This window comes from Hippocampus zosterae, chromosome 19 (genome assembly GCF_025434085.1).
Source record: "Hippocampus zosterae strain Florida chromosome 19, ASM2543408v3, whole genome shotgun sequence".
NCBI lineage: Eukaryota > Metazoa > Chordata > Actinopteri > Syngnathiformes > Syngnathidae > Hippocampus > Hippocampus zosterae.
In genome coordinates this window covers 2,968,579-2,981,926 of record NC_067469.1, presented here as the reverse complement: position 1 = coordinate 2,981,926, position 13,348 = coordinate 2,968,579, and the positions used below count along the sequence as shown (strand labels likewise).

The 13,348-nt window shown below is 47.0% G+C and overlaps 1 protein-coding gene across 3 annotated transcripts in view; it reads right to left on the bottom strand.

The window, feature by feature from the left end:
* Positions 1–2,158: 2,158 nt before the first annotated feature.
* sipa1l1 (signal-induced proliferation-associated 1 like 1) overlaps positions 2,159–13,348 on the bottom strand; it is a 36,047-nt gene continuing 24,857 nt past the window's right edge. The window contains exons 12-24 of one of the 3 annotated variants that reach the window (XM_052052497.1): positions 12,854–13,141; positions 12,103–12,252; positions 11,835–11,962; positions 9,400–9,497; positions 8,973–9,058; positions 8,577–8,807; positions 8,331–8,504; positions 7,773–7,941; positions 6,900–7,134; positions 6,597–6,767; positions 6,042–6,153; positions 5,877–5,955; positions 2,159–5,796 (exon numbers count right to left, since the gene is read on the bottom strand). In XM_052052497.1, coding sequence (XP_051908457.1) covers positions 5,653–5,796; positions 5,877–5,955; positions 6,042–6,153; positions 6,597–6,767; positions 6,900–7,134; positions 7,773–7,941; positions 8,331–8,504; positions 8,577–8,807; positions 8,973–9,058; positions 9,400–9,497; positions 11,835–11,962; positions 12,103–12,252; positions 12,854–13,141 — 2,065 coding nt within the window. In that variant the 3' untranslated portion in view covers positions 2,159–5,652. Of the gene's footprint in view, positions 5,797–5,876; positions 5,956–6,041; positions 6,154–6,596; positions 6,768–6,899; positions 7,135–7,772; positions 7,942–8,330; positions 9,059–9,399; positions 9,498–11,834; positions 11,963–12,102; positions 12,253–12,853; positions 13,142–13,348 lie in introns of all 3 variants that reach the window. The other 2 variants (XM_052052496.1, XM_052052494.1) reach the window with 2 other exon arrangements.

The following is a 13,348-nucleotide window of genomic DNA, read 5'->3' as shown; positions in this document are numbered from 1 at the left end:
ACACTTAGCCGTTAACTGTCGTTTGATACTAATGGAGCGCTCCAGCCTAACACACGGGCGCTGTCGACACACGGATGGAAACGAGAGTCTCTACTTTGGACCCGCTGCATTACTGAGCAAGAGTAAACAGGAAGCCGAGCGAGCTCCCGGAAGATTTGGGTGAGGCGTTGGAAAGTGCTTGGGTGAGCGTTGCCCCACTTTTCATCTCGTTGACACACAAACAAACGCACTCGCAGACTCCTCAGCTAGTCGGCACGTATGAAGTAAATTGGAGCGCCCCCCCCCCCATCCCATCCATTTGGCACAGCGGATCCTGAATTTGAACCCTCAATTCCCAAAACTGTCTCCAGTCCACTGCAAACAGCCGTTACAATAACAAAACAATTTTGTACTTTTAGGTGTTTTATGGGGCGGCCCGGTAGTCCAGTGGTTAGCACGTCAGCTTCACAGTGCAGAGGTACCGGGTTCGATTCCAGCTCCGGCCTCCCTGTGTGGAGTTTGCATGTTCTCCCCGGGCCTGCGTGGGTTTTCTCCGGGTGCTCCGGTTTCCTCCCACATTCCAAAAACATGCGTGGCAGGCTGATTGAACACTCTAAATTGTCCCTAGGTGTGAGTGTGAGTGCGAATGGTTGTTCGTTTCTGTGTGCCCTGCGATTGGCTGGCAACCGATTCAGGGTGTCCCCCGCCTACTGCCCGAAGACAGCTGGGATAGGCTCCAGCACCCCCCGCGACCCTCGTGAGGATCAAGCGGCTCGGAAGATGAATGAATGAATGAAAGGTGTTTTATGCTCCGAAAAGAAACGTACTATGATGTAACGGATGGCTTTAACAAATGACGCCTTTCACCCAATTAGTCCGTTCAATCAACGTTCTGCCAGATATTATTCTCCCATGGCAGGACGAATATTTGACCTATTTACATACTTTATCCAAAACCAGAAAGGTCAATTTCATCCGAGTTAAACAAGTTGAAGGGATACCTTTGAAATGCGTGTAATCCTCCGGCTCCCCCCGTCTTCACGCTTCTGCTGAAAAAAAAAAACAACAACAAAATCCTTCAAGTGATTCAGCCCCCGCGTTTTCCACCTGTACCAAAGATGACTAATCCATCGCCTCCTCCGCCGTTACACCTCTCCTCTTCTCCAACAGAAGCAGTTGCCTCAAATGACCCCCAAACGTCTCTGCGGGTGGACACACTTAAAACAAGTACACGTTGACTGACAGCATACCGCAGAGGTGATAAACAAATCCCAGCATGTACTCTGCCATTTCTGGAGTGCACTAATTATTCACGGGCAGCTGGCAGGTAGCTGCAAGATACCATCCATCCACCATTTTTCATTAGGGGGAGCTGGAGCCCCCCCCCCCCCCTTTTATTTCCAATTCACCAAGTGACTCACTCCAAAGCCCCGTGGCCCAAACCAATTCGTTCTTACTCGACTTGACGGCGATTAAAGATTTCCCATTAGTGCAATGCTGCTTGGAAACATCGATATTTTCTTTTAATCAAACGCTCGCTAATTGCCTTAAGGCCATTTCAAGTCTTTTTTTTTTTGGTGATATCCAAACACTGAAAACGTTCTATTTCAGCCTATTGATGTGCACAAAAACTGGCCCTCATCCACAAACTATTTGAGAGCAAACAGGTGATACGGTCGTGCAAAAAAAAAAAATAAATACTTCACCCCGAGAAAACAATGGATGCTGGAATCTGTTTAAGAGTCCCAACGTGACAGACAGGCAACTTTTGAAGTAACTTTTTTAACATTCGTGACTGCCCGATACTGAATAAATCAAAAATAGGCCGTACTCACCCTTCGTGGAGCAAGATGGAGGTGTTGCATTGGGAAGTGGAAAATGTGCCACTGTTGAAGGCTTCTCACATGCTAAACTGTCATTCGGGGATGAAAATGGGTTCTTGTAAAACGTTCCATTTTAAACTCATCACGAACTGCGATGACGCTTGAAGGACACGGCATACGCAAACAAAATGAAGTCAAACGCTTTGCGGCAATTACCGTGTATGCAATTAAACAGTTTCTGGAAGTGAGAATTCTGCAGATGTTCATGAGGGTGGAGATCGGGACACAATCTCGCCGTTATCATCCTGAGACCAGAATCCAGACTTTGCGTGACAAACCCACAAAAAAGCAATGACTTACTTCAGAAACTTTAATACCGAGATCACTGCAAATGTCTGTTTTCCATACTTTTGAATGTTTACATATACAATGGACACAGGATTTAAACCGCGTTTTGCATTCTGTCAAGTTCTACGGTCCTGCGTGATCATTTACATCATGACTCGTCGAAACTCTTCTACTGCAAACATTAACCAAATTGGAACGAGTATAGAATTAATTTCAAACCCGTTCGTCCAATCAACCTGGATGGCTTCAGGAAAGAAACTGATTGGCATTTGCTTTGCTTTTTCTTTTATCTTTTTTTGAACTTCTTTTTGGAGAAAAGTCGAGCACCTCCCCCTGTTGGTCAGACACCGCAATAACAACAAAACTCGAAGAGCAGCAAAGCACATCTCATGAACAAAGATTGCACAGAATGGATGGATCCTTCCCGCACTCTTTTACAAAATATGTAAACTCCATCTATTTGACAAAAATATGTGCAAAGGTTCTTTACAAAAGTGGAACGTCCGAGCAATTCACATTGGCACGCAAAAAAAAAAAAAAGAGAAGACAATTGGACTAAATAAACAGACTGGATTGAATGGATGCAAGAAAAACAGTTGCACAATACACTTTCATCACTCAGCCTTTCATCATTCAAAGTACAAAAAATAGAGAGCACTTTGCATGTACGTAAAATAAAATATGGATTATTAGCTATTTAGCATTTGGAAAGGGCCAATTCTTCACCGTAGTGGCTGGGCAATTTTGGGCTGCGGCATTTCATTTTTGTTTCACAGTTTTGGATGATTGAAAGAATTCTTCATAGCGTGCCGTCATCTTAAATACAGTTAGGCTGGCAAGCAATTAACATTTGGAATCAATTTCGAGATTCTTAAAACAGAACCATTATTTGCAATTTGCTCTTCTCTACAAAATGGAATTGAGCTAAACCTACTTGTGCATTTCAAGGAATTTGAATATTGTGACAAAAAAAACGTTTCAGTAGTTCAATTTAAACATGAAGATTTCTTAGATTCACCACCCAAGAACAGAATTTGTATTATCTTTATCGGCTAACAAAACACAAATCTATATAATGACTATTTGAATTGATCTGCTATCTTATTTTCTACTCGATTTTAATTTAGCTCCATGCACCTGTATGTTATGCAAACATCACGTTAATTTAGGCCTGTCAGTTTCTACATTCATGCCCAGGAGCCCTGCGCAGTCAGGTTGGAAATGCATCAATTCTAAATTCAGTAGGCGAGATTCTAAAGGTGGCGATGTCAAACCGTATGTTACTAATCAAGCAGCAACTGTGTTTTGTGTTGCAGTCTGACAATTAGCTGAAATAAATTAGTCATTGTGCTGCAAGAAAATAAATTACGTTTACTATAGCTGGTTTAAGGACACGCTGCATGGAACTAAATGTTAAAAGGCACGCGCACTCGTTCCCACTCTTAATGGCTGAGGCTCTCGCGAGAATTTTAGTTGTGGAAAAGTGACATTTTCACAATGTACGGTCACTTTATTTGTTTCTATGAATATAAAATGGCCAAAAATCCTCATTGACTTTAGTGCACACTCAACTGCCACAGTGTTTGTGTGTGTCCATTGTTTGCTAAGATAATTTGGTGTTCATTATACGAGTGGAGGGAAATATTTGTTTTGCTCTTTGGAATGGTTGGTGTTATAAGCAACGTGTTTAAGCATCTTATTCTACACATTGCATCCTGCTACTTTTTGGGATGTGTTCTGACTAAATTATCTTTGTGACAATCATATGATTTTTTTTAAAGAGTGTGTGTGTGTTGGCATCACCTAGTGTGTTGAACAGTTAAGATGAAGAGGGGTGTTTTGCTTTCATGTGTTGCCCAGATGCTGTTTTTCAAAGGCACGTGACCTTAAATGACCCTAAGTGACTGGAGGCACAGTTGGATAGACTGACGTACATTCACGCTATGATGCATACACACACACACAATGCACACACACTCTACAGTTGTTTTTGTTGCTGTATCCAAACGCAGATAATTCTCTTGTTAAATACCCTTGGAACTTTTTTTCTGAGCATCCTCACGTTCACACACCTGAGGGAAAGTATGCAAGTGAACCCATACAGCGCGCCGAAAGGTCAGCTCGCTTCATCCGAACGTCCACCTTTGATTGTCAGTCAAACGCTTTGATTGGCGTTTGGCGCGCCACCGTTTTTTGTTTTGTTTTTACGCGGCCCTCCCGGCGATTGTTCTGAGACGAAAAATACAAATTGTACAAAGTGGCGGCACGTCGACTAACCATGAGTAGTTGCACTGGAAATCACTAGAGGGCGCTGAAAACAACACGACAGCAGGCCACGAAACAGCCAAACACAGAATTAAAATGCAGATAGTCAGGCTTTAGCCAGGATTATGAAATAAAGCCATTAAATGATATCTATATCGGAGTTTTTTTTTTCTTGACGAACTAAACACTGATGTCAGTTGGACTGTACGAATAGAGCAACTTATTAACTGGAATTATAATACAAGGAAATAAATAAACCCTTCATAGTCATCCTTTCCACCCCCCCGCAAAAAAAAAAAAAGGCTACCGCTATCCCAGATTCTTCCAGAGCATTCTCACGTCTTTGTCACGGGAGGAAGTTCACTGCTTGAAAGTGAAAAGGAGATAGAGGCTCATGTCTGGCAGTACTGTTTTATGATCTTTCAAGGGATTTCTCTCCAATCTTCTTCCTATTGCTTTTAGGACACGAAGCACTCCAGATAGAAGTCTTGAAGTTATGGCGTGGCACCGCTGCCGATGGCTTTTAATTATATTCCTATTGTCGGAGGGGAGGTTCGAGGACGGATTGGTTGTTGTTAACTTCCCGGAGGAAATAAGATTGACATTAAAAAAAAAAAAAGAAAACGAAAATTCCCTTTCAGTGCTGCATTAGTGGTTGAAAAACAATAAGCCCTGGGGAGCATTCAAAACAATCGGTGCTGCGCAGGGGGGGAAAATTTTTTTTAAATCCAGCCTCAAACATAATTGCTCTCCGTTGAGGGGATGTGAAAAGCTTTCCCCACAGTTTGGTGGGTAAGCAGCTCATTATGAGTGTGTTCCAGTGAACAGCAAGTGGTCGAGCCTGCAAGATTTTTTTTTTTTTTTTGCATTCTCTATGTACAAAATCCACTGAAGCCATTTAAATACCTCAGCTAACCTCTGCTGGGTTGGATTTGGCACCCCCCCCCCCAAAAAAAGAAAATCCTTTCATAAATTCAAGCTGACAAAAAAGGAAGGATGAAAGTCTCCATCCACTGTGGGATCACAGCGGGTCAGGAAACGGCTTATGTTCAAGCGTAAAATAGCTGGCGGAAGCCGTGGTACCTCCAGTCTACAGGAGGGGGCGTAAATTCCCTTTCTTGATACTGTGTGTGGACGAAAAGGGAGGGCAACCAGATGAGCGACTGTCGTGTCCAGCCAATCAGTGACCAGAGTGGGATTTTAAACCGGGACTGCCATTCACGTGCCTGGAGGAGTGTCAGTTCATGTCAATGGTGTTGAAGACCCACTCGGTGAACTTCTTGAGCTTCGTCGCCGAGGTCTGAGACTCTTCCTGAAGCCTCTGGTTGTCCTCCCACAGCCTCTTGATCTGAGCCTGAAGCCGCACTTTCTCGTCACGCTCCTGTGAGGGTGATATTCAAGTGTGCAGAAAAGAGACGACGGGGGGGGGGGGGTAAATCTGTCAAGTGTGTTGCTGCCCACCTTCTTCAGGTCCTCTTGGAGCATCTTCACCATGGCCTCCAACTTGGTCACTTTCCTCTCCAGTCCTATGTGGCCCTCACTGTGTTGATAAAACACCGTCAGTTGGTTTCACTACCACAATCATAATTATGCCTGCAATAATATATTCAAGAACGAAAATGTTACCTGGATGCGGGCCGGGACATGGGAGCAGGCTGTAGCTCGATGTGGCTCTGCTGAGGACTGGAGGCACCACTACTTCGGTGGTTGGAATCCCCAAACACGTAACTTCTCTGGACTGGAAGGACACACGCGCGCACACACAAGAGATGATTGTTGTTTTTTCATTTTAAAACTGATATGAATAGAGCCAGATCACAAATGATCTGATGAATCAGCTTCCTTTTGGAGGGGGGGGGGGGGGGGGGACAGGTCGCAGTAAACAACGGCTGACATTTCAGACGACAGTAAATCATTGCCGAGGCTCTTTTGGAGTCGTCAACCAAATGCAATCGGTGCCGCTTTGACATTTTTTGGGAAGAGTCTGACCTTTTTCAATAAGTACCATTTCCCACTTGGTTTTGTGTTGAAAAGGCATCTGTTGCGAGAGCAACATTTTCCCGTAGTTCGCCGACTTCCGGGAATAGCAAGGAAAAGTTTCATCCACGCAACCGTACAATACAAAGAGTCGCGTAACACTCATGGCGCGGCGCACCGAAAAGCGCATAAAAATAACGATACCGTAGTGTGTGTTTCTTTCAGTGTCAAACGTATTGGCCACATCCACAAGGTGTGTCCAGTCAAGTGGGCTGTCCCTTTCGGAGGATGGGAGGGGCATGAGCTCCTGAGGCAGAGGCCCACGATGACGCTCCACCAAATCCACCAAAGACGTGTCGGATGCCGAGAGGTCTCCTGTGCACAGAAAGGGGAAATGATGTCTTGACAAAACGGTGCCTGACGCAACACTTTGCCACGACTACGGGTCGAATTTTGCGCTGAACGTTTCCCAGCTAGCGCCGTAACAATTTCCTGCCAGTCGGTTACCGTGCAGCTTGACTCCCAGCTTATAGGAGGGCCGTCGAAGTGGCACGCCGCGGGTGGTGGGCGAGCGCGGGAGAGTGGAGCAACTGAAGAGGACGTCGGCGCCCAGCGCGGCTTCCATCATCGAATCCGTCAGAGAAGGAAGGCGCTGGCCGCGGTAGATGCTCTCGTCGGAAAGAGTGCGATGGAGTGAGCGACGGCGGCTGGGGGGCTGGCTCGGTGGGGATTTCTGCGCGTGCTGGGGAAGAAAGTCATCATATACGCTATCAGTCAAACGTTTGGGCACGTTTTTTTACTGATAATGTGCGTTCCATGCGAAAAGATGAAGACACCAATCTAAGTGTGCCCAAACGCATCTTTAAAAAAAAAAAAAAAATTAAAAAATAAATAAATAAAAAATAAAAAATAACAATAATAGGGCGGCCCGGTAGTCCAGTGGTTAGCACGTCGGCTTCACAGTGCAGAGGTACCGGGTTCGATTCCAGCTCCGGCCTCCCTGTGTGGAGTTTGCATGTTCTCCCCGGGCCTGCGTGGGTTTTCTCCGGGTGCTCCGGTTTCCTCCCACATTCCAAAAATATGCATGGCAGGCTGATTGAACACTCTAAATTGTCCCTAGGTGTGAGTGTGAGTGCGAATGGTTGTTCGTCTCTGTGTGCCCTGCGATTGGCTGGCAACCGATTCAGGGTGTCCCCCGCCTACTGCCCGAAGACAGCTGGGATAGGCTCCAGCACCCCCCGCGACCCTAGTGAGGATCAAGCGGCTCGGAAGATGAATGAATGAATGAATGAATAATAATAATAATAAAGAGAATTTTTAGGTTTTCGGTTCAAATCTCAGCCTGCGTGGTTGGGGTTTGCCGATTTTCTGCAAAAGTACCTTTTCCTTATGTCTACGTGGTGGGAGAGGGCTGTCCTTGGCAGGGTGCCTCTTCACATCATCTTCAATCGTAGACTTAGCGTGCGGCTGTGGAGAGTGCATGTCCCTCAAAGAAGGCCTGGCAGCAGGAGTCGGGATGGCCTCCATCGCACTCTCTCCTGGGGATTTCCTGAAATCATCCAAAACTTATTCGCCGAAACCAGAAGACAAACGACGGAGAGACGTGAGTGCTCTTTTTACATGTCATTTTCTCTGCGGCCACAAGGGGGAAATCAAGACGCACAAACGGAAGATTCAGTGGGTGGCCAAGATGAGGGGGGAAGGGGGGGGGGCTGCTGCTAAGTCTATAACCCTGAACATTCTACTGGCCCCGTGCAATATTTTCAACAATTACTGAAGGTCAAAATCCTCTTAAAAGTGAAATTAATTCGACAATTATGCCAAAGTATTTAAAACGTTTGAAAGACAGCATATGGTGGCATCACCAATATCGAATATTAGTTATTCACCGACTTTGGGGAGGGAAGTCGGAAAAAAATATGGTAACTTCTTACTTACTTGCGCGTGTCTCCAAAGTCAACCGAGTTGATGGTGGAACCGGGCTTCCTCCAGCCTATCAGGTACTTGGACTGAGCTCCCTGGCGAGGGTAAAAGCTCTTTGGCCCAGGAGACACCGAAGACTGGGATGATGGCGAAGTGGTTGAGGAGGACTCTTCCCGGGGCGACCCGTGTCTGAAAGGCGGATACGTTTTTGCAAGCAAACATAAGCGTTGAACCTCTAGCCGCGTTTTCACACGGACCGACCTTGAGTGAGATCCGCCGTCACTCAGACTGAAGGTGCTGCTGTCTCGAACGAGGAGATGCGTCGGAGGCGTCCGTCCGGTGCTATCGAGGCTCCTTTCAACCGGAGGAACGGGCGACTCGGCGGCTGCGGGCGACCTCTCCAACATTCTGCGTCCGCCCTCCGTGGGGCTATGCCACGGCGACCGATCCCTACTCTCTCGACCTCCGCTGGGAGCGAGCAGGGAGGTGGTGCTGCCGTGATGAGAGTGCGGGTGGTTGTGGTGCGAGGCCCCGTACGAGCTGGTGTCGATGCCGCTGTCGGCCGAGGCTCCCTGGAGGTAGCCGCCTCCCCCGAGGCCGTTGGGCTCCGGCTCGCCTTGCTCGCCGCCAGAGCCCCCGCCGGCGCCCATTTCGTACCATTTATCGCTGTCGCTGTGGCCCCCGCTGGAAGCTGTGCTCGAAAGAGTATTGCTGCTGGAGTGGCCAGAGTAAGGACCGTCCGACTATGGGAACAAAGCACAAAGGGACGCGACTTTAGAAGCGGGGGGGGGGGGGGGGGGGGGTGTTATGTATTTATAGAATGACAATCACTGCTAAATTTAACGACGTTAGCATCGCTGAAAAAAAACCACCACGCCGACTGTGGCTCGGTGGCTCCAGTTGGATTTATACAACATTATTCAACTGGGATGATTTAATAATGGGCTCCCAAAAGACACATGGGATCCGCAGATCAGGTCCCTTCCAAAAAAAATATAGAAACACCGGCTCAAATGTCAAAACATCTGTAACAGATGTTAATTCCTGATGGTCGAAACAAAGTCGTGTAAAAAAAAAAACACACCTGGCTGCTCTTCTTTGGGGACAGGTGGATGACCTGCTCCTGTCTTTGAATGCGGGGCCCTCCGGAGTAGCTTTGAGCAGATTTGGAGACTGGAGCCTCTGCCAAAAAAAAAAAAAAAAGCAGTCATTGTAAAGGACAGTCCAAAAACCCCTCAGGTACAACCAGATGACTTTTAATGCCGTTTCTTTATTTCAATGGGGCGGTGGGTACTTTTCATACCGACACACAACGAGGCTCATGAGCATTCTGCTGCTTCCATCAAGAAAAACAGGAATCACTTATCATCCGCGGCAACATACATCACAAGAAAATGTGTCCCTCGACAGCGCCTGCTGGGCCTGTTCTGAGCAAGCTGTGCTGTGTGAATGAATGTGCCGGTGCGCGCGCGGCTGACGAAACAAAACTCCTGTGTAACATTGGGGCTGTTGTGTAATTGTCGACGTCTTACGCAATACGACCTCCAGCGGAGGTAACACGTCAGAAAGCGCAGAGGGAGTTATCGCAACATCTACCGGGGATGATTTTTACGGAAACTCGGAAAGCCCTCCTTTTATCTCTCTCGGCGTTACTCCGCGCACGGTTTTCTCCACACGGGGTCTCGTGTACTCATTAGAAATGGCTGCCGCACGGGTGCCCGCTGGCTTGCTCACTGAGGAGGAAGGATGGTGCCCATTACCATTTTGGCTGATCGACTGTCCTACTGATGCCGCGGCGTGTCAAAGCAATCACTCTAAACTCCGACCTCCATTTTTATCTGGCTCCTCACTAAGATATGTCCAATGAGGTGGACTCAGAGTTTAAACGACCTTACCTTGACCTTTAAGATTAAGATATCCTTTATTTGTCCCGCAATGGTATATTCATTCATTCATTCATTTTCCGAGCCGCTTGATCCTCACTAGGGTCGCGGGGGGTGCTGGAGCCTATCCCAGCCGTCTCCGGGCAGTAGGCGGGGGACACCCTGAATCGGTTGCCAGCCAATCGCAGGGCACACAGAGACGAACAACCATTCGCACTCACACTCGCACCTAGGGACAATTTAGAGTGTTCAATCAGCCTGCCATGCATATTTTTGGAATGTGGGAGGAAACCGGAGCACCCGGAGAAAACCCACGCAGGCCCGGGGAGAACATGCAAACTCCACACAGGGAGGCCGGAGCTGGAATCGAACCCGGTACCTCTGCACTGTGAAGCCGACGTGCTAACCACTGGACTACCGGGCTGCCCCGCAATGGTATAATTAGTATGATGTCGATCTTCATGCAACTAGCGCAATTTTTGGACATAGTCACACCACATCCTCGTTTTTTTTTTTTTTTTAACTCTCAGTGACAAGACATTAACATACTGTAGAAGGACTTCAGAAGTGCACAATGCTAAACCACAGCCCGAGTTAGAGCCGGACTCTCGGTTGACCTGGGATGAACTTTTCCAGCTTGAACCGTTCCGCCCCGACCCAAAAAAAGACACAAGGGCTTAAAACAAACCACGAAATGAAAGATTATGGCTTTTTCTATGTGATTGTGGGGGGGGTCAGACCCGGGTCGGGAACACAAAAGTAGTCTGGCGAACAATCCGCTGGATTTAAGGTCCAGCGAAGAAGCAGAAAGCGGTGGCAAACGAGACGGTAGATTCGGTGGCTGCCACTGACCATGGCGGACAGAAATAAAGAGCGTTTGCAAAATCTACGCTGTGGGAAAGTGTCTCCGAGTAAATGAAAGCAGATGTACGAAGGGAGCGGGGAAAAAAGATGAATGGGAGGCAAATGAGAAAGAGTCTCGACACACGAGGTCCCCAGTTTGCCAACTGCGGGGCGAGTAAGCGGAGGGAGGAATTTCCCCATCCTTATTTTCTCCGCGAGTAAATCTTACAAAAGATACAGGTGAGCGAGTTTTGCCCTTTCCCTTGCCTGCTTGTCTCATTATCCTGCCACTTTTTGTCTCCGTTTACAGCGATTTCAGATGGTTTCTTTTTTCTTCGAGTGAAGAGAGAGAACAAAAGTACTGCTTGATAGCAGTGACGATAAAGTAGGAATATAAATAGGAAGCGTACACTTCAGAATGGCCATTATTGCTAAAGTTCAAGAAGGAGATTTAAAAAAAAAAAGATAGCTTCACTTCACTTCAATTGATCAGCCCGATGCTCAAATTTCTTCCCATTCCCCGCGCACATTTGCAAACAGACACGCACTCCCATACACAAAACGGAAAGACTGGCTGCAATTGCTCGGACTGCGCTAACCACAACAAATACAATTCACATGAGAGAAATTGTGAAAGACAGCGCAGAAAGGAAAACACTCACACTCGCTTTTACATCGACAGACAATTTGGAGTCTCGTTTTTGGAATGTGGGAGGGAGCTGGTGAAAAACCACACCAAGGGGCGATATACGGGCCGCCCTTCACAGTGATCCAGTTCTCAAAGGGAAGTCACCTGTCGACGCTCGTTCAGCCGCTCCTTCCTCCATTCGGGACCAGTTGGGGGTGGACTTTCCACTTGACCCGCCCTCTCCGACAACCTGCCTCTCGTTCGACATCGGGGAGTGGCGACTCCCTACGAACCTGATAAATCAGCAAAAAAAAATAAAATCGATGTTTTTCTTCCCATGAATCGAGTAAGTGAGCTAAAAAAGAACGCGCGCGGACAAAAACATCGTCAAACGCGGCCGTCGGAAGAGAGCCACGTTGTCTATCGTCCTTACTGCTCAGGCATGGACTTCTGTCTCCAGTGAGCCGAGCCGCCGGAGGCGTCGCTGGAACACGACAGGTTACTGGGAGAGCTGCGATTGTGAGGAGAGCGACCCAGAGCCAGAGAGGAGACCAGGCTGTAGCTCTCGCCGCCTGGAGATATCCTGGCAAATTTAAGACACGAGCACCGTCGGTTTAACGCGTTATTATCGGCATTAATTTAAAACAATTTTAACTCGATTAATTTTTTTTTAACACGAGATTAATGGGTCACCACGTCACAGCGGATGTTACGTTGCTCTAAAATAATAAAATGTGCTCCAAGTGAAAAATGTAAATATCAAAGTGAAAATCTAAATTGTTGTTTCAGTAAATATGTGAATTTTGAAGAAAAGGGATCCACGATTCCATGTTGATGAGAGCATTAAAATGGGAAAAATAGGAGAAGAAATCAAAGGAAATTTAGAATAAATAAAAATCTGTGATTAATTACAACTAACTCTGAGTTAACTATGAAATTATTGCGATGATTGCGATTAAATCAGTGATTAATTACAACTAACTGAGTTAACTATGAAATTATTGCGATGATTGCGATTAAATCAGTGATTAATTATAACTAACTCTGAGTTAACTATGAAATTATTGCGATGATTGCGATTAAATATTTTAATGGTTTGACATTGACACACAAACACTCGTTCTTTTTCCTTTTCCGCTCTACGGCCTGCTCATCCGCATTGAAACCTACAAGTTACGTCCTACCTCTTAGTGTCCAGCGGGCGCCCGTCACTGCTGACACTGCGTGGGATGACCGCACCCCTCTCGAGCCTCTCGGCCGACAAAGTCTTGCCCACTGAACTGCCCAGGCTGATGGCCCTGTTGGGCGTGTGGGGCTGCGGCGAGGCAGTCAGCGACTGCTGGGGGCTACTGGATGTGCGCTGCCACTTGTTGTTGTTGCTGCGGAAGGGGAACTTGTATTCAAAGGAGCCGCTGTCACTGCTGCTGCTCTTGTAGTCGGCCATAGGCATGCGATAGAGTTCCGAGCAGCCCCTTTAGGGGGAGGAAATAAGTACAAGAGTTTGGCTTTTCTGAGATCTCAAGCAGTGCGAACGAAGACACAATGTAAACAAAACAAAAGTGCTCATGTTGGGATCCGAGTTAGCTTTCTCAACAGCCTCTTTTCATAACGAGACCATTTCACTCCTGGTTTGAGGCCCCTTCTCACCAGATATGCGGTCTACAGAGAGTCCACCCAGT